General features: G+C 41.4%; 1 protein-coding gene across 1 annotated transcript in view; it reads right to left on the bottom strand.

The window, feature by feature from the left end:
* Window positions 1-298: 298 nt before the first annotated feature.
* The window catches only part of ABCC3 (ATP binding cassette subfamily C member 3), an 86,421-nt gene continuing 63,749 nt past the window's right edge, over window positions 299-22,970 (bottom strand). The window contains exons 19-31 of the mRNA XM_081937202.1: window positions 21,320-21,503; window positions 19,277-19,382; window positions 19,023-19,167; window positions 17,516-17,723; window positions 15,763-16,073; window positions 14,477-14,676; window positions 14,242-14,368; window positions 11,428-11,529; window positions 5,577-5,723; window positions 4,759-4,917; window positions 3,585-3,751; window positions 1,753-1,947; window positions 299-672 (exon numbers count right to left, since the gene is read on the bottom strand). Of these exons, the coding sequence (XP_081793328.1) occupies window positions 564-672; window positions 1,753-1,947; window positions 3,585-3,751; window positions 4,759-4,917; window positions 5,577-5,723; window positions 11,428-11,529; window positions 14,242-14,368; window positions 14,477-14,676; window positions 15,763-16,073; window positions 17,516-17,723; window positions 19,023-19,167; window positions 19,277-19,382; window positions 21,320-21,503 (2,160 nt within the window). The 3' untranslated portion in view covers window positions 299-563. The remainder of the gene's footprint in view (window positions 673-1,752; window positions 1,948-3,584; window positions 3,752-4,758; window positions 4,918-5,576; window positions 5,724-11,427; window positions 11,530-14,241; window positions 14,369-14,476; window positions 14,677-15,762; window positions 16,074-17,515; window positions 17,724-19,022; window positions 19,168-19,276; window positions 19,383-21,319; window positions 21,504-22,970) is intronic.

Genomic DNA, 22,970 nt, shown 5'->3' on the forward strand with positions numbered 1-22,970 from the left:
TTTGAATTAAAATGTGTACCTTAAAAAATTCATCGTCGTCTGCCATGCCATGGTTCTCAACCAACTGATCAAACACACAGCTTTTTGACTGGTTAACTTCATAAAGAAATTTATAAAGAAACCAAGAAAGTTGCTGTGGTTATTGATTAGATATTCTAGCTGATTAAACAATTGTGGCCCCCGTTATTTCTGAGTTAAAAATTAAAGTATGTTTTCAGATGCCACCTTTAATATACACGTCCACTAGAAGTGGGAACTAATAGGAAGATTTTAGTATTTTTATATCATCAAATGTAATTTATTAGAAATGAAATAGAGTACAGGTATGCACACGTACTTGTATCCAATTACTTAAGGCGTTTCTCAATTAAAAATATTTCAGTATGTAGAAAATATATTTTAAAATAGAAAATAACATTTTCTGTTTCTCAGTCCTATGAAGTTTTGCTTCTCTGTCGCTAAATCTGATAAGAGAAAAGCACAGTTCGTTCAGGATGCTATTTTGGAGTGAAAAATAACACAGCCCAATAATCACTCCTTCAATGGAGCAGAGTAACTTGCTGTTATGCCAATCCGGCATCTTTAGCCATACCATAAAAAATCCCTCTGGATGCAATAAGACTTGAAGGAGAGTCAAACTCTGCAATTCTTCCTCTGTCCAGAACTAGGACTCTGCAAAGCAAACAAGCAAAGAAAAAAATTGATTGCTGAAGAGATGCTGGTGGCTATAAAACCATTCCGTTCCTAATTGTGGAATCCAACAAAATCCTTTTCAGTTCTACAAAGGCTCTGAAACTTCATTGGCTAAACCGCATGAGCAAAAAAAAAAAAAAAAAAAAAATGACACGAGAAAGGAAAAACCAAATGTGCAAAATAATTGGGTCCGTTTAGTACAAATGTTTTGTTTTTGAAGAGTACAGGAATATATCAGAACAGAGAGTCCAACAAACATTTTTTAAACCACTAACAGTTGGAGGTAATGTGAAAAACATTTAACTGTCTTTTCAGTGATAAACAATGAATCTGGGAACACTCCTAAACTCATTGATCCCGTGATGGCAAACCTATGGCACGCATGCCACAGGTGGCACACGCAGAGCCCTCTCTGAGGGCACACCAGCCTCGCCCCAGCCCAGCTCCATCGCGCATGTGCTTCCTGCTGGCCAGCTGGTCTTCAGGTCTCTGCCGCAGATGTAGGGGGGGCATGCGTGGGACGCACACATGCATGTGTGGGAAGCAGGGGGCATGCGAGGAAGCACATTGCATTTTGGGGGTTCATGTGTGTGTGCCCCCTGTGTCCCGTTTTGGGACTGGAAGGCCTCCTGCACCAACCTGGAAGCCAAAAATGGGCGGGGCCAGGGCACATGCGCGGGGTGCATACAAGACGAGGTGCATGTGCAGGGGCGGGGAACCTGCACGGGGGTGGGGAGCATGCGCAGAAGGCACTCACCTTACATTTTGGGGGTTTGCATGCACGCACATGCGCTTTGGGTGCTCAGCACCAAAAAGATTAGCCATCACTGCCCTATCTCAACTCTGACAGCCTGTCCAGGAGGTTATCATGTCTATCTGCAGGGAGACTGAAGGGCAGCAGAGTTGACCAGACACTAATCCCCAGTCTATCGCAATTGCCCAATAAAAGGTACACCCTTTCAAGAGTAGTAGTCAACTGGAGAGGAAGCCTGGGGGAAAAAAACAACCCCCTCTCCCTGACCCCCAAATTAGTGTTACGTATTGGTCATACTTAATTACCTGGTGTAATCCATAATTGTATTCAGTCTATGAGCAATTGTTAGTACAGTACAGTCTTCAAACTGTGTTCTTATTGTCATCTGAATGAGATCATCTGTCTCAAGATCAATTGCTGCCGTGGCTTCATCCAGAATAAGTATCCTTGTTTTGCGAAGGAGAGCTCTTGCCAAGCAAACAAGCTGCCTTTGGCCAACGCTGGGAAAAAGTAGGTGAAAGTTTTTCTTTTAATCAATGGGCATGTGAAGGATGTGGCATTAAGAAAACCTAATGTTGTGCCAAAGAATGATTCAGGGCAGAAACAATTGTTAAGCAGTGGCGCCTGGCTGCTGATACTGTATATCCCATGGAAACTCTTAAAAAAGAGGCAACATGGCATGGTGTAATTTTTATTCAGCATGCTCTTTCCTGCTTTAGGCGACACAAATCTCAGCCTCTTCCCCCCGCCCCGGTCTCTGTCTCTCATCTAGTCCCAGTTCAAACAGAAATATTTTAGTAAGAAATCTTATTCAAACCATTCCTTATTTTGCTATAACTCTTGTTCTTTCTCTTCTAGCATGTAGGATCTTACTTAACACATACTTAAAAATGGAAAAATATAGTTCCATAAAAAACAACACTGCCCTTAACATTTTTCTTAATGCTCCCCCCCAAATCAAAAATAAATATGAGATTCTGATAAACTATTTCATTTCGTCTCCACCTTGCCTCTACCATGTTTTGGTTGTGATTAGCACCAAGACCTGTATTGTGAATATAAAGAGGGTACCTCAAGAAATTGCATTATCTATCACGAAAACAGCTCCATAGGACCACAAACATTTCTTTTGTGCATAGAAGGAAAGCAAGAGAAGAAAGAAGTCTCTTCCAATAATGTAAGAGATACAGGCAAAGAGGAGGACTAAACACAAACAGCCCCAACCCTGCAGTATATTCTAATGTTACATTTTATATTGTTTCCCTCAATTGATTTATTATGTGCACCCATGAAGTCAACATGAAATTGGTGCCGACTTTTAGAAATCACATTAGATTTTCTCCAGGAGGATCTGTTTTCCAGCTGGGTATTTCAGGTTTTCCAATAGTGCACTCAACTAGCTGCAATAGAATCATTCATCCTGCTGCTGGTTTTCTTCTTTCCTTTCCTTCTACCTGTCATGTTCTGTTCTTATTTACGGCTTCCTGAGCTGTCTGTAGGTTTCACATGAGGACAATGAGATGCTCTGTGATTCCTATTTTTCAAAGCACATTCCACAGCTTGACCGTATTGAAGACCTTTTTATAAACATCGGAAATCGTTGTCTTAAACAAAACAAAATAATTCAATAGTGTGAAATGTTGCGATACCCAAGAGGAAACAACCTCGATGCTAAGACTGATAAAATGGGGTGCCTGGGGGAGAAATGAAAATCATGAAATGTCTGGGGAAAGAAGAAAGGAAAATGGGAGAGAATCCAATTGGGGAAAGACAGTAGAAAAGATTGGGATAAAAAAGTAGAATAACTAATTGACTAGATAAATTACTTCTGGTTCAAGCTGACAGCTATTTTAAACTATTTCCAGGAATAGAGGTAAGAACTGCCCCCAGATACTGTATTAATAGTTAGACAGTATTCATGCGTATGCACACACTTACACAGTTTGCAACAAAGAGTAGGGCAGGAGTTGATGGGATCCAAACATAAAAAAAATCTAATGAGAACTGAGCATAGACAATGAATTGCCAGGAGAAAGGGGACAGGAATGCAGTTGCTGGAACATAAGAGATATTTCAACATTTTTCTTGAAATGCCTCCTTGTTACACTTACATCTTCCAAATTAGAACAGTAATTACCTCAGATTTTCTCCTCCTTCTGAACATTCAAATTCGAGCATAGCAGGCTGACTGCTGACAAACCTCTTCAGATGGGACAGTTCAAGAGCTTTCCATATTTCTTCCTCAGAATATTTATTAAAAGGATCCAAATTCATTCGGAGTGTTCCAGAAAAAAGAACAGGGTCCTTAAGAAAATGATCAGACTGGATTTAGAATGCAGTTCTAAAGAAAAATGAATTACCTAGCCATATGGAAATATGCGTTAGGATTTTTCTGAAGTAAATTCTAACTCAAAGAGACACTGAAACAAGTTTGGGCCTATAATCTGCACTCTCTGAGAGTGAGCAGCCATACCTGTAATATACCCAACCTGCTGGATCATATTGTAAGACGGAAGAAGATGGGAGAAGCTGGTCCCATAGGTGACCCAGCCCCAAACCATGAAAGGCTTTAAAGGTGATCACCAACACTGAACTATACCTGGAGAATCACAGGCATTTTATTTATTAAATTTATATGCCGCACCTCTCCCTGATAAGGTGTCTCTCTGTAGCTCACAGAGTAGTGGTGTTACATATGCTGAATATCTGATATCATCCATGCAGCCATGTTTTGTACCAGATGAAGTTTTTCACTTCTTGTATTGTTTGTTTTGCTGTTTTAGCATTCATTTTAATTGTTTGTAAGCTGCACCGAGTCATATGTATAAGATGGGTAGCTATGTAAATTGTAATAATAAATAAAGCTTCCGCTTGCAGGAACAACTATTTTCTGGCATAGGAAATGATACAACTCTCTTATTCACCAAAATCTTTTCAGATAGAAAACTTTAGGTCCAAAAGATATAGAAATAGAATATCTTGTTTTTAGGCATCCTGAAAAATCCTTTTGCAAAATAAATGGACAAGATACATTGATTCTACGTGCAAAGATCATTGTCATTCCGTTTCTACATCTCATTTAAACTATGGTGTTTGGTTCCCATCTTACATCTGCCCTGTGACATAAGGCAATTATTCTAACCCAAAAATCTGCAATTGCTACTGTTGGGTATACATTTGCAAAATCCAAAATCCCAAATTGCTACTATTGGGTATACATTTGCAAAATCCACTGGAGTTGGGCAGCCAATACATTATAAACAAACAATTAATCCTCACTAGAATGGTTTAATGCATAAAAGTAGGCTTACTTGGGGAATTATAGTCAGTTTGGATCGCAAGTCATGAAGGCCAATATCTGCAATTTTCACCCCATCAATGGTAATCTCCCCCTTTGTGGCTTCTAGTATCCTGAAGAGGCAGAGGGTCATTGAGGATTTGCCGGCTCCAGTTCGTCCAACAATCCCAACCTAATGTACAGGTTTGAAGAATCAGCAATGATTAAAATGATGGTCCCACTGAAAGATGGCATGAAACTTGTTCAGGTTATGGTTTACATGCAGTGTTCTTTTTCTTCTTTATGTTATGCTTACAAGACACTTATCTGTGATCACATGATTGCTATTTTTCATGAAAAAAAGAATAGTCAGAAATCCTATATCAGAAAAGTTGGGAAATAACGTTAAGGGAATACACACACACACACACACACATATGTGCGTGCATGCGTGTGTGCGCACACACACACACAAAATAACCTTTACGAGAGCTATATCAAATATTAATGCCTTTTACATAGGAACGTAATTCCTTTGTACATTTGATATTTAAATTAGATAATTAATTAATTAATTAATTGCATAAAAGCAAAGATTCCAAGTAAAAGAAGAATGAATGGACAATTGTTTGCCTGCCCCATTGAAATAACAACAACAAAGTACCGATTCTACGATTAAGGATGCTCAGGGCAAAGTATGTAATGACTTTGATTTAACTTTATTTGGGACAGAGTTTTTTAAAAGAATACTCAACTATCGTATTAAGTCAAAAGTTACAAAACTGAACTCTTCCTTTTTAAATGCAGGTAACAGAAAATAAAGGTTGATTCACTGCTATGTTAGAAACATACCTTTTCTCCACCTTTTACACCCAAGCTGAGGTCTTTCAGCACCAAATCGAGTCCTTTCCTATACCTGACAGAATACTTTGTAAAGACCACTTCTCCCTGGGTGGGCCATTCCTCTGGAGGTCTTTTATCCTCTATGATCCAAGGTGCCTGAATATGGAAGGAGTTACAGGATACCGTGTTAGCACTCGAACCATGCTTTCAACTCTGACGAAATATATTGCACTAAAAGCTCCACGGGTATAGTTGTATTTAGTCTTCCGCTAAATATTAACATCAAGTGGCTTATTTGCTGAATCATCTAAAAGAATTGGTAGAGTGGTAAGGTCTTGGATTGGGTTCCATCCTTACTCATGGAATGACTTGGTGACTCTGGGATTCTTGTTCAGCCTCTTCTTCCCCCAAAATTGTTGGGAAGTGAGTTGGTTTATTTAGTTGCAGCCTTAAGACCAATCATTAAAAATACATCAAGTACACTAAATACACATGCACTCCTGTAAAGAGCGTGGGATAGGCCTGAAACAATTAGTATATAAAGAGGGCATCAGATGGATTCTAAAAGTCAGAGCAATTGATACAAAAAAAATTTTTTTTTTGCAAATTTCTTGGAAGTATCTGAAAATCGGTCACAAAGGAGGAGAATGGTAGCCTCACAGTTATAAAAGTAAACAAGCTTTCTAACAATAAGTAGTACAAAGATAATTTGCCATTGTGTATACAGTTGGCATTTTAGAAACACGTGTGAAACAATTTCAGCCTCTGCATCTGTGCATAAACTTTTCCGATGCATGTAAAGGGAGGCCAGTATATCTGCCGGTTGTCACACAAATTGATTGTGAGGATAAAACAAAGGTGTAAAGTGCCATGAGCTCTAACAGCAAAGGCCAGCTGTAAATTTAATGAATCAATATATAAACAAATAGATAAACCTTTCTTGAATACAAAGCACTTTGTACATAATTTCATTAAGGATAAGACTCACAAAGGCAGAAATATGTGCTACTTTGCTAATGAATATGCCTGGTAGATCTCATTAGCTACACAATAGCTTCCTGTGATGTGAAGCCATCTCTCTTCTTTTTCTAGCTTCAGACTCTTTTTGTTTTTGTGCCTTCAAGCCAGCCTTGATTCCTGGCAACTATCTGGGTCTTTTTTTGGGGTGGTGGTGGTAGTATTTTCAGAAGTGGTTTGCCACGGCCTACTTCCTAAGGCTCAGAGACAGTGACTGGCTCAAAGTCTTTCAGTTGGGTTTGTGCCTAAGGTAGGACTAGAACTCAGTTTCCTGTTTTCTCCTCCCGAGTGCCTTTAATCACTGCACCAAACTGACTCGTAGCTTGAATAAGTATAACATATACAAACTTTCAGAGCATTCTATACTTATTCGAATGGTAGGTGGGATTGACCCTGGGAGATAGGCAATGAGACATAGCCAAGGGAACATCCAGATAAAAGGCAGCTTAGCCCATAGCAGGACTGTGAGCAGGACAAGTTGTTCAGAAGAGACCTTACCTAGTTTATTGGGGTGTAAAGGGGATGGGTATGGGGTGGAGAAAGGAATGTACTTTCAGATTTGCAAGAGTCTATTAATATAACCTTACCACAAAATAGAATTAGCTCATCTGGATTGTGTTTCCTATCTGGTATTCCTTGTATATCAGATAGGAAATTTGTAAAAAAAAGATTTGTAAAAAGGGACATGGTAACTCAGTGGCTAAGACGCTGAGCTTGTTGATCAGAAAGGTCAGCAGTTCGAATCCCTAGCGCCATGTAATGGAGTGAGCTCCTGTTAGTTTCCCAGCTTCTGCCAACCTAGAAGTCCGAAAGCATGTAAAAAAATGCAAGTAGAAAAATAGGGACCATCTTTGGTGGGAAGATAACAGCGTCCCGTGTGCCTTCGGCATTTAGTCATGCCAGCCACATGACCACGGAGACGTCTTTGGGCAGCACTGACTCTTCAGCTTTGTAATGGAGATGAGCACTGCCCCCTAGAGTCAGGAACAGCTAGCACATATGTGAAAGGGAAACCTTTACCTTTACACCTTGTAAAGCTGACCCAGATCTCCTCATTTTTCTTAAATATTACAGATATGCATAGTGCTAGAGCTTCTATTATATAAATTATCTGTAAATATCTGTTGAACACATCTGTTGATCACATAAATTATCTGTTGCATGAAAACATGCAAACATTCAAGTTACGTCTCTTTGTCAGGCACAATAGAATATAACATTTTACTTAGATTATTTTTAGAGCAGATTGCTCACCCACACACATGGCTTTGTACGGTCTCAGTAGCATAACAGCATGATTACAAGGATGCCAAATATAAACACCCCAAAACTTCTATTTCTATCAACTAGAAAGATAAACATTTGAAAATGCCTCACTGAAAATAGTGAAGCTTCAAATTGTTAACAGTTCCAGCACTGAGAGATTAATGTCTAAGAAGAGATACATTACATTCTGTAGGTAATGTGGGTAAAATCAATTGTATTTACAACAATTTTTAACCTTCCTTGGAATAACAGAACTCCTAGCATTCTAGTTAGTGCCAATGGCAAACAATACTGGGAAGAATTATAAATCAATATTAAAAGGTTCATGGGGATGGCAAACTTGCATGTTACGTACTGTATTGAATACTATACTAACAATGAATGACATTGAATAACAATGACAATACTAATTTTTACCAAGGAAAACATATTGCCATATACTGTTGTATCTTTCATTGTTGCAACTCAATGAAAGCAAAACAACACTAGTTAAGGTGCAGGCTGAAGCCACTCTATATTATGTATGGGATAGTCCAATGATGGCGAACCTTTTTTTTACCGCATGCCAAAATTGCGCGCACAGTTGCTACTGCACCCCCTCCCCGCGTGCCCACTCAATTCCCCACCCAACTGCGCATACGCACGTGACACACACACACACGCTGCATGCACCCCCCCCAGGCTCCGGAGGCTTTCCTCAAGCCTGGGGAGGGCAAAATCGCCTCCCCCGCCCTCCTAGATGCCCTCTGGAAGCCAGAAACACATCATTTCTGAACTTCCAGTTGGCCCTTTGGTGCCGTTTTTTGTCCTCTTTATTGCCGTGCAAGGTGAGTGCTGCTGGGGAGAAATCTGGGAGGGGGAGAAGAAAACAAACTTCTTCTAGGGATGGCCTTCTCCCCCCCTCCTCCCTGATTTCTCCCCAGCAGCACTCACCTTGCACGGCAATAAGCGGTGTGTGTGTGTGTGTGTGTGTGTGTATGTGTGTGTAACAGGGGTGGGATGGGACCGATCACCTGAGAGGCTGGCAAAGAAGTCTTCCCCACAGCCGCAGCTCTCGGAAGAAGAAGGCAGGGATAGTGGCCAGCACTCATTTCCCTTACAACTCATTGCGGCTTGCTCCCTCGCCACTTTCAGCTAAGCAGGGCAGGCGAGGCTGGGCTGCAACCAGCAGGGCGGGGGCGGTAATGCTCTGTCCTGCCGGGGCGGCAGCAGTGAACAGTAAGGGAAGCGAATGCCAGCCAGCATCCCTGCCTTCTTCCCCCGAGAGCCACTTCTTTGCCAGCCTCTCAGCTGATCGCTCCCAGCCAGCCCCCGTTAAACAAACACACGCACACACACACTTTGCTGCTGCGTGAGGCAAGCGTTGCCAAGGTGTCCAGGTACCAGGGCCAAAGGGGTGGTGGTGGCGAGGACGGGCAGGCCCGAGCTTCCCCCCCCGCCCAAGCAGGCTTCTTGCACAGCTCCAGCCTGTGGCTCTGATGAGGAGCCGTGGGCCGGACTGCTGCCACTTCCAGCCAGGATATATTCTGCCAGGCCCTCGACGGCGTCTTTATGTGGTTAGCTCGCCTCCCCACCAGCAGCTCCTCCGCCGGCATCCTAGCTGGAAGCGTAAGCACAACAGCCGCTGTTGAGGAAGGGGTGGCAGTCACCTGTTCTCGCCACTGCCACCCTTTCACCCCTGGTAATGCCAACTGTTGCACTGCTGCTTCCAGCTGGGACGCTGGAGGAGCTGCTGGCGGGGAGGCGACCTACATGCATAAAGACGCCACTGAGGGCCTGGCAGAATATATCCCACTGGAAGCGGCAGCACTCCGGACTGCAGATCCTCATTAGAGCCGCAGGCTGGAGCCGTGCAAGAAGCCCGCTTGGGTGGGAAGGGAGGGAAGCCCTTGCCCGTCCTTGCCACCGCCTCTCCCACATCCCTGGCAGCTATCACAGTGCTGCTTCTGGCTGGTGTGGGAGTGGCTGCAGGGGCCGGCTGGCCGCTCCTGCCCTTCCCCTTGTGGCTGCCGCTGCCGCTGCTTTTCTGGGGTGCCCGAGCAGGCCAAGCCCTTCGGACTGCAGATGAGCCATCGGCTGGAGGGGAAGGGCCACGCAAGAAGCCCACTAGGGCGGGGAGGGAGGGAAACCCCGACCACAACTCTGCTCTGCTAAGTGACAGCTGAGATCCCTTCTCCACGTCTTTTGGCACGCGCGGCCCTTGCTCTTCCTGTTGGTGGTTTTTGCGTGCGCATGTGCGCCAGGAACCAGATCACCAAATGGCAACGTGCATGTGCACACTGAAAACAAGATCATTTTCCTGGTGTGCCCACCGGGCGGCTCCTCTTCTGTTTTCTGGCATGCCAATGCACGTAAAGACCAACTGGTTGCTGCGCCCGAACCCGGAAGAGCAACTGGTGATGGCTCCGTGTGCCAGGAGAAATGGCTCTGCGTACCACTTCTGTCACACGTGCCATAGGTTCACCATCACGGGAATAGTCTATAGCAGCGATGGCTAACCTTTTTATGGATCATGTGACAAAAGCGGGGGGAGCACGGGTGGGTTGTGCGTGGGCTTGCTCACACCCATAATACTATGCACGTGACCCTAAGTGACTTCCGGTTTGCTCGTAGGGTCGCTTTTTACCCTCCGGAGTCTTAAGGGAAACCGTCTGAAGGCGAAAAACGGCCCTACGAGCAAATCGGAAATGACTATTTTTTGCCCTTCGGAGCCTTCAGGGAAGCCACCTGAAGGCTCCAGAGGGCGAAGAACGGCTCTATGAGCAAACAGGAAGTGACTTCTGGTTTGCTTGTAGGGCCATTTTTTGCCCTCCAGAGCATTCAGGGAAGCCTCCTGAAGGCTCCGGAACGAGCAAACCAGCCCCTACGAGCAAACTGGACGTCCATTCACGAACTTCCAGTTTGCCTGTAGGGCTGGTTTTTCGTGCTCCGGAAATTTCCAGAGGGCAAAAAAAGGCCTTAAAAGAAGACCAAAGTCAGCTGGCCAGGCCGCACATGAGCTAACAGGGCAATGCCTCACGTGCCCTAACAAATGGCTCCACATGCCACATGTGGCATGCGTGCCATAGGTTTGCCGTTGTGGGTCTACAGGATAAATGCTCTTCCTTAATTTAGGAGTGAATGTATTTTCCAATATTGCGTTACTTCTGAAATGAAAGCAAAAATATGATATATAACCCATTAATCCTGTGGGGGTTCCATTCAGGGCTAGAGTACCTCAGGGCAGAAATATGAGTTATGTCAACCACCAAAAATCACTTCATGGTTGAAAAGTGCAAGGCTAGATATCTGTGCAACTATGGAAAAAGTATAATTAAACCATCCTGGTTCTAAAAAGATTTCCACTTCATGTGGATAGAGGGTAACAGTCTCTTAATGGAACTTCATTCTAGTATAGAATCAGAGTCTTATCTAGCTATTCTGGGTCAAAAGCCTGAGTAGATTATGCTGAGTTCAGTCTGAGGAACCTGAAATATGCAGCGCTAAATTAATCCCAGTTAACAGAGGAATTATATATTTACATTGCAGCTTGTTGTTGTTTTTTTGAGAAAAAAAAATCCCCCACTGAGAAACTCACCTCAGTTTCATTTTCGGAGTATTCTTTCACTCTTTCTACAGCCACAATGTTGCTTTCCAGATCAGATGTCATTCGTACCATCCAGTTCAGAGACATTGTCACCTACACAATGATTAAAAAAGTATTACCTTGGGTCAGAAGGTAATCATGGCTACAAAAAGTAACCCAGATACTGTAGCTACCATTGGCAGAGATATTTCTAAAATACAATTAAGCAGTGTTTTTCCATAGCATGTCTTTAAAAGAGAAGGCCAGAAATCCAGATGTTATGCGGTGATCAACATTCCCAATACTTATGATCTATCGTCTTTGTAGAGAAAGAGAATTCTTTACTTGGAAAGGCCCTGCTGATACTGCGTTTTGACCCCCAAAATAAGCGCTTGGCCTTATTTTCAGGGAGGTCTGATTGTTTTTGAGGTGCAGGAGGCGGTGAGCGTGGTCACCTCCTGGCTGCTGCTGTGTTGCAATATTTTCAGGGTGGGCTTATTTTCAGGAGAGGGCTTATTTTAGTGCATGCGCTCAAAAGTCCAATTGGGCTTACTATGTGGGGAGGCTTTATTTTTGTGGAAACAAGGTATCAACATTATCTGGAGGGAGGGCAGTGTCACAAGAGAACCAAAGCTGAAACTTCAGATTGGAAGACCAAGTAGCTTCCAGTTATATGACAGCAAAGTTGAGGAATTAATCCTTAAGGAGCTTTTGTTTTTCAACTTTCCATGTGAGGTACTTATAATACTAATATTTAGATGTTAAGAACTGATATCTGAGTTTGCATTTCCCATCCCCACCCCCCTGCGTTTGTGTCTATTTTGAACTTGTATGGTGCTCTGGCTTAAGTGCAGAATAAAAATAAAAACTAAATAAGGAAAAGGCATGGAAACTTTTTCTAAACCACAGTATCTTTACTACTGTATCTTTAATTACACTGAAACTACCTAAGGCTTGTATTGTTTCTTACATTCCGTTTAAAAATACATAAGGCTAGAATTAGTTGCTGTGCCAATCTGAATGTGTGACCTTATTGTTACCTGGGATAGAGATTCAATCGATCTGCTTCCTATTGCCATAATCTCAACTTTAATAGCTTTTAAGGCTGCATGGCCCAATTCAAATCCTTTGATCTTCCCAGATGCTGTAAGTCCCAAATTTCACAATTTCACTACTGCAGATTGCTGTTTCTGAATGCACATTGTCAATGCTGTGCACATTTTAAAGTGAAGCCCAATCTTTTGCTTTTCAATTTCAGGGCCACATAATCCACCCTGCTCTTAGCCAAACAGATGATTTCTCTCCCTGCCTCCCTTCATACTAAAAGCGAAGTTAAATCCCTGACAGATTGTGGAGTCTGATAGCTTTCATAATATGCTGTTGTTAACTAAAGGCCTTTTGTTAGAAAAGATGTGGAAGCAAGCAGTACACCTTAGCATGGTTTCTCCTCAAATACAAGCAGAACACAACCTTAGAAAGGCCCCGTTAAAGGAGGAAAAGCCCCCCTACCTATGCATTCTAATTTTTTTACCACCACTGGTTGCCATCTTGGTCTGCAGCAATCACTGTCGCTTCCTACTAAGTTGCATGTGAGGCCCGCACAGCTGGGCAAGATCAAAGAAAAAAGGACAACCCAGAGTCTAGGAAGATTGCGAAATGTCCCCACCCCCGATTTCTTTCCATCTGGACCAAGTTGTTGTTTATAAGATACGCTGTCAAATGACTCACCCATTATCTCTTCACTACTGATGTCTGATCTTTCTTCCCTTCCGTTCCCAGCGTCCTCACAATATTTCACCCTGCAATTGCTTCTAATATCGCCATTGGCTTTCTCTTCCCAAAAGCAACTCTACCTTGATTTGAGTCTAGGCTACTTCTTGCTTATGATTATCTCTTCTGTTGGACTGAGCTATTCAGACTGAGGCTGGACAAAGACTCTGATTTCTAAGCCCAGGAAACATGGTTAGCAACCAGGCTGGGCATGCATGCTGATGACAAGAAGGCATTCTCAAACAATGGCACAGTAAGAACCACAATTGTAGCTACATCTCCAAAATGGGCCAACATGTCCAAAAGATGGCAGAGGAGAGACATTTTCAGCTATATTATCATCTGCATGGAGAACTCCTGCCACAAGATGCACAGTTACTTGGTACCTGTGTTAATTAATATCTCTTGGGTAGCAAGCAAACATTTTATTTTCCCAAATGTTCAATCTGTGCTTAACATGCCTCTCATGTCCATGCTCCCTTCACTGTCCTGCTCATTAAAGGTAAAGGTAAAGGTTCCTCTCGCACATATATGCTAGTTGTTCCCGACTCTAGGGGGCGGTGCTCATCTCTATTTCAAAGCTGAAGAGCCAGTGCTGTCTGAAGATGTCTCCGTGGTCATGTGACTAAACGCCAAAGGCACATGGAACACTGTTAATTTCCCACCAAAGGTGGTCCCTATTTTTCTACTTGCATTTTTACATGATTTAGAACTGCTAGGTTGGCAGAAGCTGGGACAAGTAACGGGAGCTCACTCTGTTATGCGGCACTAGGGATTTGAACCGCCAAACTGCCGATCTTTCTAATCGACAAGTTCAGCGTCTTAGCTACTGAGCCACCGTGTCCCTCGTCCTGCTCATGAATGCTTCCTAAATCAGCACAACCCAAGACATAAGAGGCATTATATTCTTACTTTGCCACAAAAAAAGGGGAGGGAGGGAGGGAGAAAGAGAGAGAGAGGGAGTGAGATGCAATTAAACCAGAATGCCAAATGAAAGGGTCACATTATAATGAGGGTTCACTTCCACTTTTAATATAAGCAATGTATTATACACACCTGAAGTGCGTAAGATACAGAAAGTCCTACGAGGCCAGGACTCAAACTGTTTTTACTTAGTACGGCAAAAAGGGCTGCAAAGAATACTACGGCGTTTCCCACAAATTCAACTCTAACTCCCAGCCACCTAGTAAATGAGAAAACATTTTTAGTACAGAATCCGCACTTCATTTGGAACCATTTGTCTTTTCCAATAAGAGGCTGAGTTTAAAAACAACTTTAAAAACAACTTTACCTGTTGGCTACAATTCCAGGATAGTAACTTTTCTGATTGTCATTCACCTTTATGTCACTGGTGTAAATAAAAGACATCTCTCTTTTGTAGGCTCGGATGACGCTGGCTCCTGTGACTGTTTCCGAAAAATGTGAATATATGGGGGATCTGCTAACGGATTCCAGTCGCTTTAATTGACGAGAGGTAGCTACATAGAACCGCTGCCATTGCAGATGTTGGGTGGGTGGGGGGGACACAAAACAAAACCTCTTAAAACATTTTACATATTTGATCTCAAGATTGTGACATCATAGATAACCAATACAGTTCCCAAAGGAAGAAAGGCCTTGGAAAAAGAAGCTGTATCTAATTCTCTGGGATTTGTCTCACTAAATCTTGGGAAAGCCGACGAGACATCAGAATCAATAGTAAACCTGTTCCTGAGCTGTGCCATTTTAGCTTCAGGTGATGTTTACATGCTTGGATGCTCTAAGTATGAAAATGTCTTACAGACTGAAAAACAACTTCTGAGGAAAAGCTAGTCTGACCTTGATTATGAGGGTATAATCTATTTTTTGGAAGAGATTTCAAATATAGATTTCACCATCACCCCACTCCATCCTAATATACTAGCTACATCAATATCACTTTAAAAACAGTGATTTTGAACACAAGCCTTCCAATTATGGAATTCAGGAGGCAGGAAAAGAAGCCTTAACCTATCATGATAAGATTCTTTTTCCATTGTTAATGTCAAATGCCCACTGCATTATAAAAAAAAAAAACCATGCCAAAAGAGTGCTAAAGTGATCTACACCAGTGGAGATTAAAATTATCTTCCGTTTTTCTTCTGAACTGTTTCTGGTTTGTTAAATGTTTTTTAAATGCTAGCAACTGCTTTTACTTCGATGATGTTTAATGTTTTTTATTTTATTTTTATTATTTTGGTTTCTACTGGTAAGCATTTTCTACCGTTGCTGGAGCAGCTTATAGACAAAGGGCAGGCTATAATTATTTTAGGAAAGATCACAACAGCAAAAATACTTAGAATAGGGAAGTAAGTAAATGATTGTGAATAAGTTATTCAGTCTTGTAAACCTAACTGAGATTTCCTTCATACAGAAGAGCTGGCTTCTGTGTTTCAAAGGGACTGCACCCAGGAAAGTATGCAATTATGTAAGTATTAATTAACAGATTAATTATTTCACATTGAAAGAGTGCATTACCTGCCCAGGTTTCTGGTACTTCAAAAATAATCATGCAAATAATGAGGTGACAAAAGAAGAAAAAAAAATGACGGACATTACCTGTGCAAAATAATACACAACTGCTAAAGGTATTATAACCACAGCAAATAGCGGAGTGCTTGCTATGATCACAATCATTGTGGAGAGAGAATTAAAGAAGGTTCCAAGAAACATCAGTATGGTTGGCGGTATCACTTCATCAATCACATAGATGTCCTTAGAAAAGCGGTTAATGATTCGGCCTGTTGGAGTTGTATCGTAGAAAGACTGTGGAGTGTGGAGCTTATTTTCTAGCAGTGCTGCATGCAGAATACGGGCTGCCTTGATGCCAGCCATGGCTAGGGAAAAGGAGGAGATCAGAACAAACAGCCCTGTTGCAAAAGAGGAAACAATGGGAAGGAGATGTCAATCACATTGTATCCCAGAAGTTAGAAATTCTGTTTTATGCAACTTCGCTACATTGTTAGTCTGTCTTCTATCAGGCCTGCAGCCATCTTTTCTTTTGAGTCTTTGACCTGCCACACTTTCTATTATTCTGCTATGCATTTTCTATTGTGGGAAAATGGGAGCGGGGATTGTAAGGAGTCACGTACTATGTAGTCACAACAAAATTCTTTCTAGAAAGCCAAGGTCATCCTTTGTCTCTGCACCTCTGCACCTGACCGGAACTGGATGGGTGGAACTGCCAGCATGGTAGTGGGAGAATGGACCATGTGATGGGCTTGTGGGTGTGGGGCAAGATCTTGAACTTTCAACTGGGTGGGAAAACCAGGAAGCTTTTGCATTCGGGTTTTCCCAGATGTGCCAACATGGCTCTCTTAATAGATTGGAACTTTGAGCAATACTTTGTTTGATTTACTTTTGGATGCTATTGGACCCCTTTGTGAGGGGTCTGTCAGCCTTGGAAGCATTTTTTTCGAGGCTACCACATTTAGTGCCTGGGAAAGCAGGAGGGGGGATTTCAAGGAGCAGTGGAAGATTAGTCACAACAACATTCTTTTCCCTGGGAGTCAAGGACAATTGCCCTTCACCTGGAGGGGAGTGACTGGGGGTAGTCTCCAGTTGGGAAGAAGACATAATTGGGCCATGTGATGGACTTGTGGGTTCAGGGGATGGAACTTTGACTTTCTTCTGGGTGGGGAAAACCCGAAAGTCTCAGATTCGGGTTTTCCCAGATGTGCCAATATGACACCTCTCCTGACCTCGGAGTCTTCTTTCATCGGTGGTGTTACTTGGAATCCCAACAGGGTCTTTGGTGCTCTTTGAGCTTGCTTGTTTTCTTGCAGATGTTTCATTACCCGAAGTAGGTAACATCATCAGCGCTGATAATGTTACGTAGTTTGGGTAATCAAACCTCTGCAAAAAAACAAGCAAGCTCAGAGAGCATCCAGGACCCCTGATTTCAACCCTGAGCTACAAATATTCTCCTTTATTAGTGTCTCCTTTGTTTTTTGCAGACCACAATATCTCCTCTCTTTGTGTTCTATTACTACTGCTACAGGCTTGTCGGGAGCACTGAAATGCTTCCGGGTTGAAAGCATTGAATGGGGACATCACTATTGCTTGGGGTAAAAGAAGGATACAAAAGGCCTGCAGATCAAAATGGGGTGCTGACACAATGCAATAAAAAGATTGCCGTAGCAACATAACTGTTTTGTATTTTGTTCATTCTGTCCAAGGATTTTTTGAGTAAGTATTAAAGAATGCTAGAAACCACAATTATCACTATTTTAAAATAGTTATATCAACACTCTTAACTAGGAATTTGAGTAATTGCCCTGTATAGATGGGCAGAAACATGTAATACAATTACCTTGCAAGATACCCAGGGTAGCATAGACTCCAATTCGCATTTTCACATTCTCTTGAGTCCCATTTATCACTTTATCATTGGTCCACGCACTGAGCCATACATTGGCCCCAATTGCAGCACCATTTTGGCAGGAATACAGGAAGCATATCAACAAAGAAATAAAAGGACCAACAGACTTCATGTATTGCCAGAAAACAGTAAATTTGACCTGTAAATTGACGGAAATAAATATTTACATATTGTAGATGCAAAATTCTTTTAATATAATAATAATAGCAACTCACAAGAAGAATTGAAAATTTGGAAATGAGAATATTTCACATGCAGATTATTTTGAGGAAAAAAACCCCAAAGCTGAAACAAAGGAAATTTCTGAATAGAAGTACATCAAAGATTTGGTCAGGAAAATACATTTGTTTACAAATCTAAATAAAGTAAGCTTCTATAATATTTATGAAATTACCAAATTAAAGCATTAAAGAGATTTCAGATTGTATCTACATTCCATATCAAGAGCAAAGACAAACACTGCAGTGTGTCTATTTTCAAACTGGCCAAAAGCAGCTTTTTAAATTCAGCAGTAGTACAATATAATACTAGAGCAATCTCTAGCCTATTGTCTCAGAATATCACTGCATGAACTCTGCTGTGAATCCAGTTTCCAGGATACGCTTAAAGAACCTGCAAACCATAGCTTGATTCTCCATTTGTTACAAAAGTTGAATTATTCTTTTTTTCATAACAAAACAGCTTTGGGCGGCCTATAACCCTAAAATCTCTGGATCACTTTTGCAGCTTGCAAAATCTCTTTGAACACTACTTAAGAAAATCAGTAAGGGAGTTTCTATCATCTTGACAACAAAACATGAACATTGTGGTAGAAGGCTTTAAAAAAGTTTATTTTTAAAAAATCCCACCAAAAGTTTGGGCAAGAAATGTCTTTAAAAGGGTAAGTTAGAACAAAAGAAAGGTTTAGAAACCGAAGGGCGGTAGTAAAAGGTATGTGTAAACCATACGAAATAATGAAAATGAAATGTGATAACTACGAGTAATAATACTATGCTTATTTGTATTGAAATGTATGATGCCCAGGTATCACACCATTCACGCATTGATATCTATAAATAGTATAACATAAAAAACTTGATGGGAAAAAAAGCTGCTAAACCTCTCCGATAGCTGTATTCTTTTGTCTGTTCATATTCTAGATCCCATGTACGTCTACGGAAATTCTTAAGTCATCTAAGTCATGGTTGTTCCAAAGGTGTTTTTTTTTTCAAGAGGCAACTGGACTTTCTGGTTTTTCTTTGAAGATGTTTTGCTTCTCATCCAAGAAGCTTCTTCAGCTTCTTCAGGTCCGAAGAAGCTTCTTGGATGAGAAGCGAAACGTCTAGAAAGTCCAGTTGCCTCTTGGAAAAAAAAACATTTTTGGGATAGATCCCACGTAGTTAATTAGACAGTTATTCTACCACAAAAAAAATGTTAATGTTAAGCAAAGGTTCCTTACTGTGCCAGTTTCAGCAGTTTCTGCCTGGATGAGTTTTTCGGAAGTGCCTTTTATAGGAGGCTCCATGGACTTTTTGTCACACACCTTTCGTTTGGTAGACTTTTTGTTAGATAATTCACCATCTGAAGATATTACACTGAGTTGCCTGATTTTTTTTTCAAAAAAAAAATACCCAGAAAGATCCATTACTATGAAATACACACACTTGATTTCAACGGTCAGCCTAGCCACTTAAAAAGGAATTCCAGGCTCACCTGAGGAACTGTTTGCGGACTTCATTTGTGACTGGTTCATTGTCTGCCAGATCTGTGTGGTTGCTGAGAGTATCTTCAGCAAGCAGAACCTCTTCATCCTCCATTACTAAAGAGGGACAAATATCTAATTATTTGGGTTTTCTAAAACAACATCTTCTAGACAGTCTGAGTTCAGTGCTTTCTAAGTCACAAAGAATAAGGAGCAAAAATGAAACTCAGCTACAGGTAGTCCTTAAGACCATAATGGAGCACAAAATTTATGTTGCCAAGTGAGACAGTTGTGAAGTGAATTTTGCCTCATTTTACAACCTTGCTTGCCACAATTGTTAAGTGAATCACCGCAGGTGTTAAGTCAGGAACACGGCTGTTAAGTGAATCTGGCTTTCCCATTGACTTTGCTTTACCGAAGGTCGCAAAAGAGGATCACATGACTCCAGAACACCGTAACTGTGTTAAATACATGCCAGTTGCCAAGTGTCTGAATTTTGATCACGTGACCATGGGGATCCTGCAATGGTCGTAAATATGAGAAACAGTCATAAGTCACTTTTTTCAGTGCCTCCCTAACTTCAAACGATCACTAAATGAACTGTTGTAAGTTGAGGACTACCTGTATGCTTGCACAAAGGATTTCAATGTATTTGGATTTTTAACGCATCCTTCCAGTTTCATCACCAAGTATATTGGGTGGGATACTTTTTGAGATACTGACTGCCACATTTGAGTGAGCCTATGCTAAACGAAAGCAAGAAACCACAGACATTGAGATCTTTGGCTGCACTATAGAACAATTATTTCTGAAGTTACTTGGGAGTGTCTTATTGTACTATGTCCTACTTTTTGAGGTGGTAGTGATGGTGGAAGAGATAAGAAAAAGAGGTGGAAAAACAGAGAAGAATATATCTCGTGGAAAAACTTCCTATTTTTATCCCAAAGGTGCTTTTTCCAGAGGCAACTGGACTTTTCTGGGAGTTTTTTTCTTTGAAGATGTTTTGCTTCTCATCCAAGAAGCTTCTTCAACTCTGATTGAATCGTACGTGATTCTTCAGAACTGAAGAAGCTTCTTGGATGAGAAGTGAAACGTCTTCAAAGAAAAAAACCCCAGAAAGTCCAGTTGCCTTTGGAAAAAGCACCTTTGGGACAATCATGACTTGGATGACTGAGACTCTCCATTGACATTTAGCTTTCTATTTTTATCTTATTCATTTTAAAAATTGATAAATTGGTGAAACTGTTTAGATCAGGGGTCCTCAAACTTTTTAAACAGGGGGCCAGTTCACAGTCACTCAGACTGTTGGGGGACTGGACTGGCTGGCTGGGTATGGCTAGGTGGTCATGTGACTGGGTGGGCATGGTTAATTTAGCAGTCCATTAAACAATACACACAAATTAAACTTTAATTTGTTATGCTCCTGGGGGTGGAAAGCCGATTAGTGAAGAGATGCGGCTGCCTTGGGGGGGGGGGGGTTGCGTCTCTCTCTCTCTCTCCCCCTCCTTCCCTCTCTCTGGAGGCTGGGAAGTCTAAAAACGGGCCCATTTTTGCCTCCAGAAACACTCTGCCATCCAAAAACAGCCCTGTTTTTGGCTTCCTGGGGCCTCTATGCATCGTTTTTTGGGCCTCCTCAGCCTCCAGAATCATTCTGCTGCCCCAAATGGGCCCATTTTTGGCTTCCTGAGGCCTCCGTGCATCCCGTTTTTGGCCTCCTCGGCCTCCTGAAGGAGGTTGGGGGGCGGTGGGGCAATGTGGGTGGGGCAGCCTTGTGGTTCCTCGCGGGCTGGATTAATGGCTTCGGTGGACCGTATCCGCCCCTGGGCCATTGTTTGATGACTCCTAATTTAGATCAATATGCAAGTGCGTAGGCAGTTTTAAACATTTCTGAAACGTTAGGTAGCTGTTATACCTTCTCTTTGTCAGTGCACATTCTGATGTTTTTCAAAGAGGGAGGGAGGGAGGGAGAGATTGATTGATTCCTGCCTAATCTAACAGACTGAGCATGTCAATAGAAAAAGAACAAAAAACAGCAACAATAAAAGTGTTATCACTTGTTGGCTCGTCTTCTTCTATGTCTTCATCAGGTGCGTAATTGCGGAGGAATTCTGCAAAAGCCCCGTTTTGTTGCAAAAGCTCTTGATAGGATCCCATTTCAGAGATTCTACCACCCACAACAACTACAATGTAGTCCACCTGAGGCAAAAAATGAATGCCATGGGTCACCAAAATCCGAGTCTGAAAATAAAAAACAGCACAGTAGTCAGGAGTGCTGGCTTGCTAGAATTAAAACATTCTTAAAATACAATTATATTTAATTTTAATAATTACAATTAAGACAAGCTTGATTACATCTTATGAAATAAACACTGCTGCAAACTTTAAGATATGAACAACGCCTCGCACATTACCAGCAGTGGCAAAATTCGGTGTTTTTGCAATGTCCACAAGAAAAAAAATTGGTTACAGAATTATAGCTGTCAACTTGTACCTATTTTTTGGAGATATCTTTAACAATCTTTGGAACATTTTAGTTACTCACCTATTTTTCGGCTTTTCACCCATGTAAACTAGGGAGTGACCCAAACAGTTTGAGAACATGTATTTTCTTAACAGGGATACTATTATCCACTATTAATGCCAGTACTATTTAAATATATATATATATATATATATTCTAAAAAGTGATGTCTATTGCTGGTCTATGACCGTATTAAAGTTATATTCTTCTTAGCACATATTACCAGCTGGCCTCACAACAAGCAATGGCAGAGGCATCTTGTCAATCTGACTTTCAAGCATCATTTAGAACTGATCAGATGGTAACCAGAGAGAGAAGATACAGCTAGTCCTTGACTTACGACCACAAATGAGCCCAAAACGTATGTTGTCAAGTGAGATATTTGTTAAGTGAGTTTTGCCCCATTTTATGACTTTTCTTGCCACACTTGCTAAATGAATTGTTGCAATGGTTAATAACTTGCTTTTTAAGTGAATCTGGCTTCCCCATTGACTTTGCTTGTCAAAAGGTCCCAAAACTGATCACATGACCCCAGGACAGAGCAACCATCATAAATAAGAACCAATTGCCAAGCACCTGAATTTGCAGAGGGATGCTGCAATGGTCCCAGTGGTGGGATTCAAATAATTTAACAACCGGTTCTCTGTCCTATTGATTTCTTCCAACAACCAGTTCACCAAACTGCTCAGAAAGTTAACAACCAGTTCTCCTGAAAGGGTGCGAACTGGCTGAATCCCACCGCTGGTCCTAACAGTGAAAAATGGTTATGTCTCTTTTTTCCATGCCATTGTAACTTTGAACAGTTGTATGTTGAGGACTATCAGTACAGAGGAAGAATATGTTCTTCCCTTTTATGAAATGCTGTTATTTTAAATAAAATAATACAGGATATTAAAAGGTGAAAGGAAGGAATGTGTGTTTGTATGCATTTATTAATACACATGTATTTTGGATGATTTCCTTAACTTAACTTTATTGGATTTCTAGACCGCCCCTCTCTCAAAAGAGACTCAGGGCGGTGTACAGTCATATTAAAATAATTGAACAGTAAATATACATGTTATAAATATGAAATAAATAAATTAAACATAGGACTGGAGGAGGTAGTGATGGCTCCCTGTACAATTTAGTTAAGTTAGATTAAAATTTAACAAATTTTAAAAATTTAAAAACATTAACCCTAA

Source organism: Natrix helvetica (genome assembly GCF_964273705.1).
Source record: "Natrix helvetica genome assembly, chromosome: 1".
In the NCBI taxonomy this organism is placed as follows: Eukaryota; Metazoa; Chordata; class Lepidosauria; order Squamata; family Natricidae; genus Natrix; species Natrix helvetica.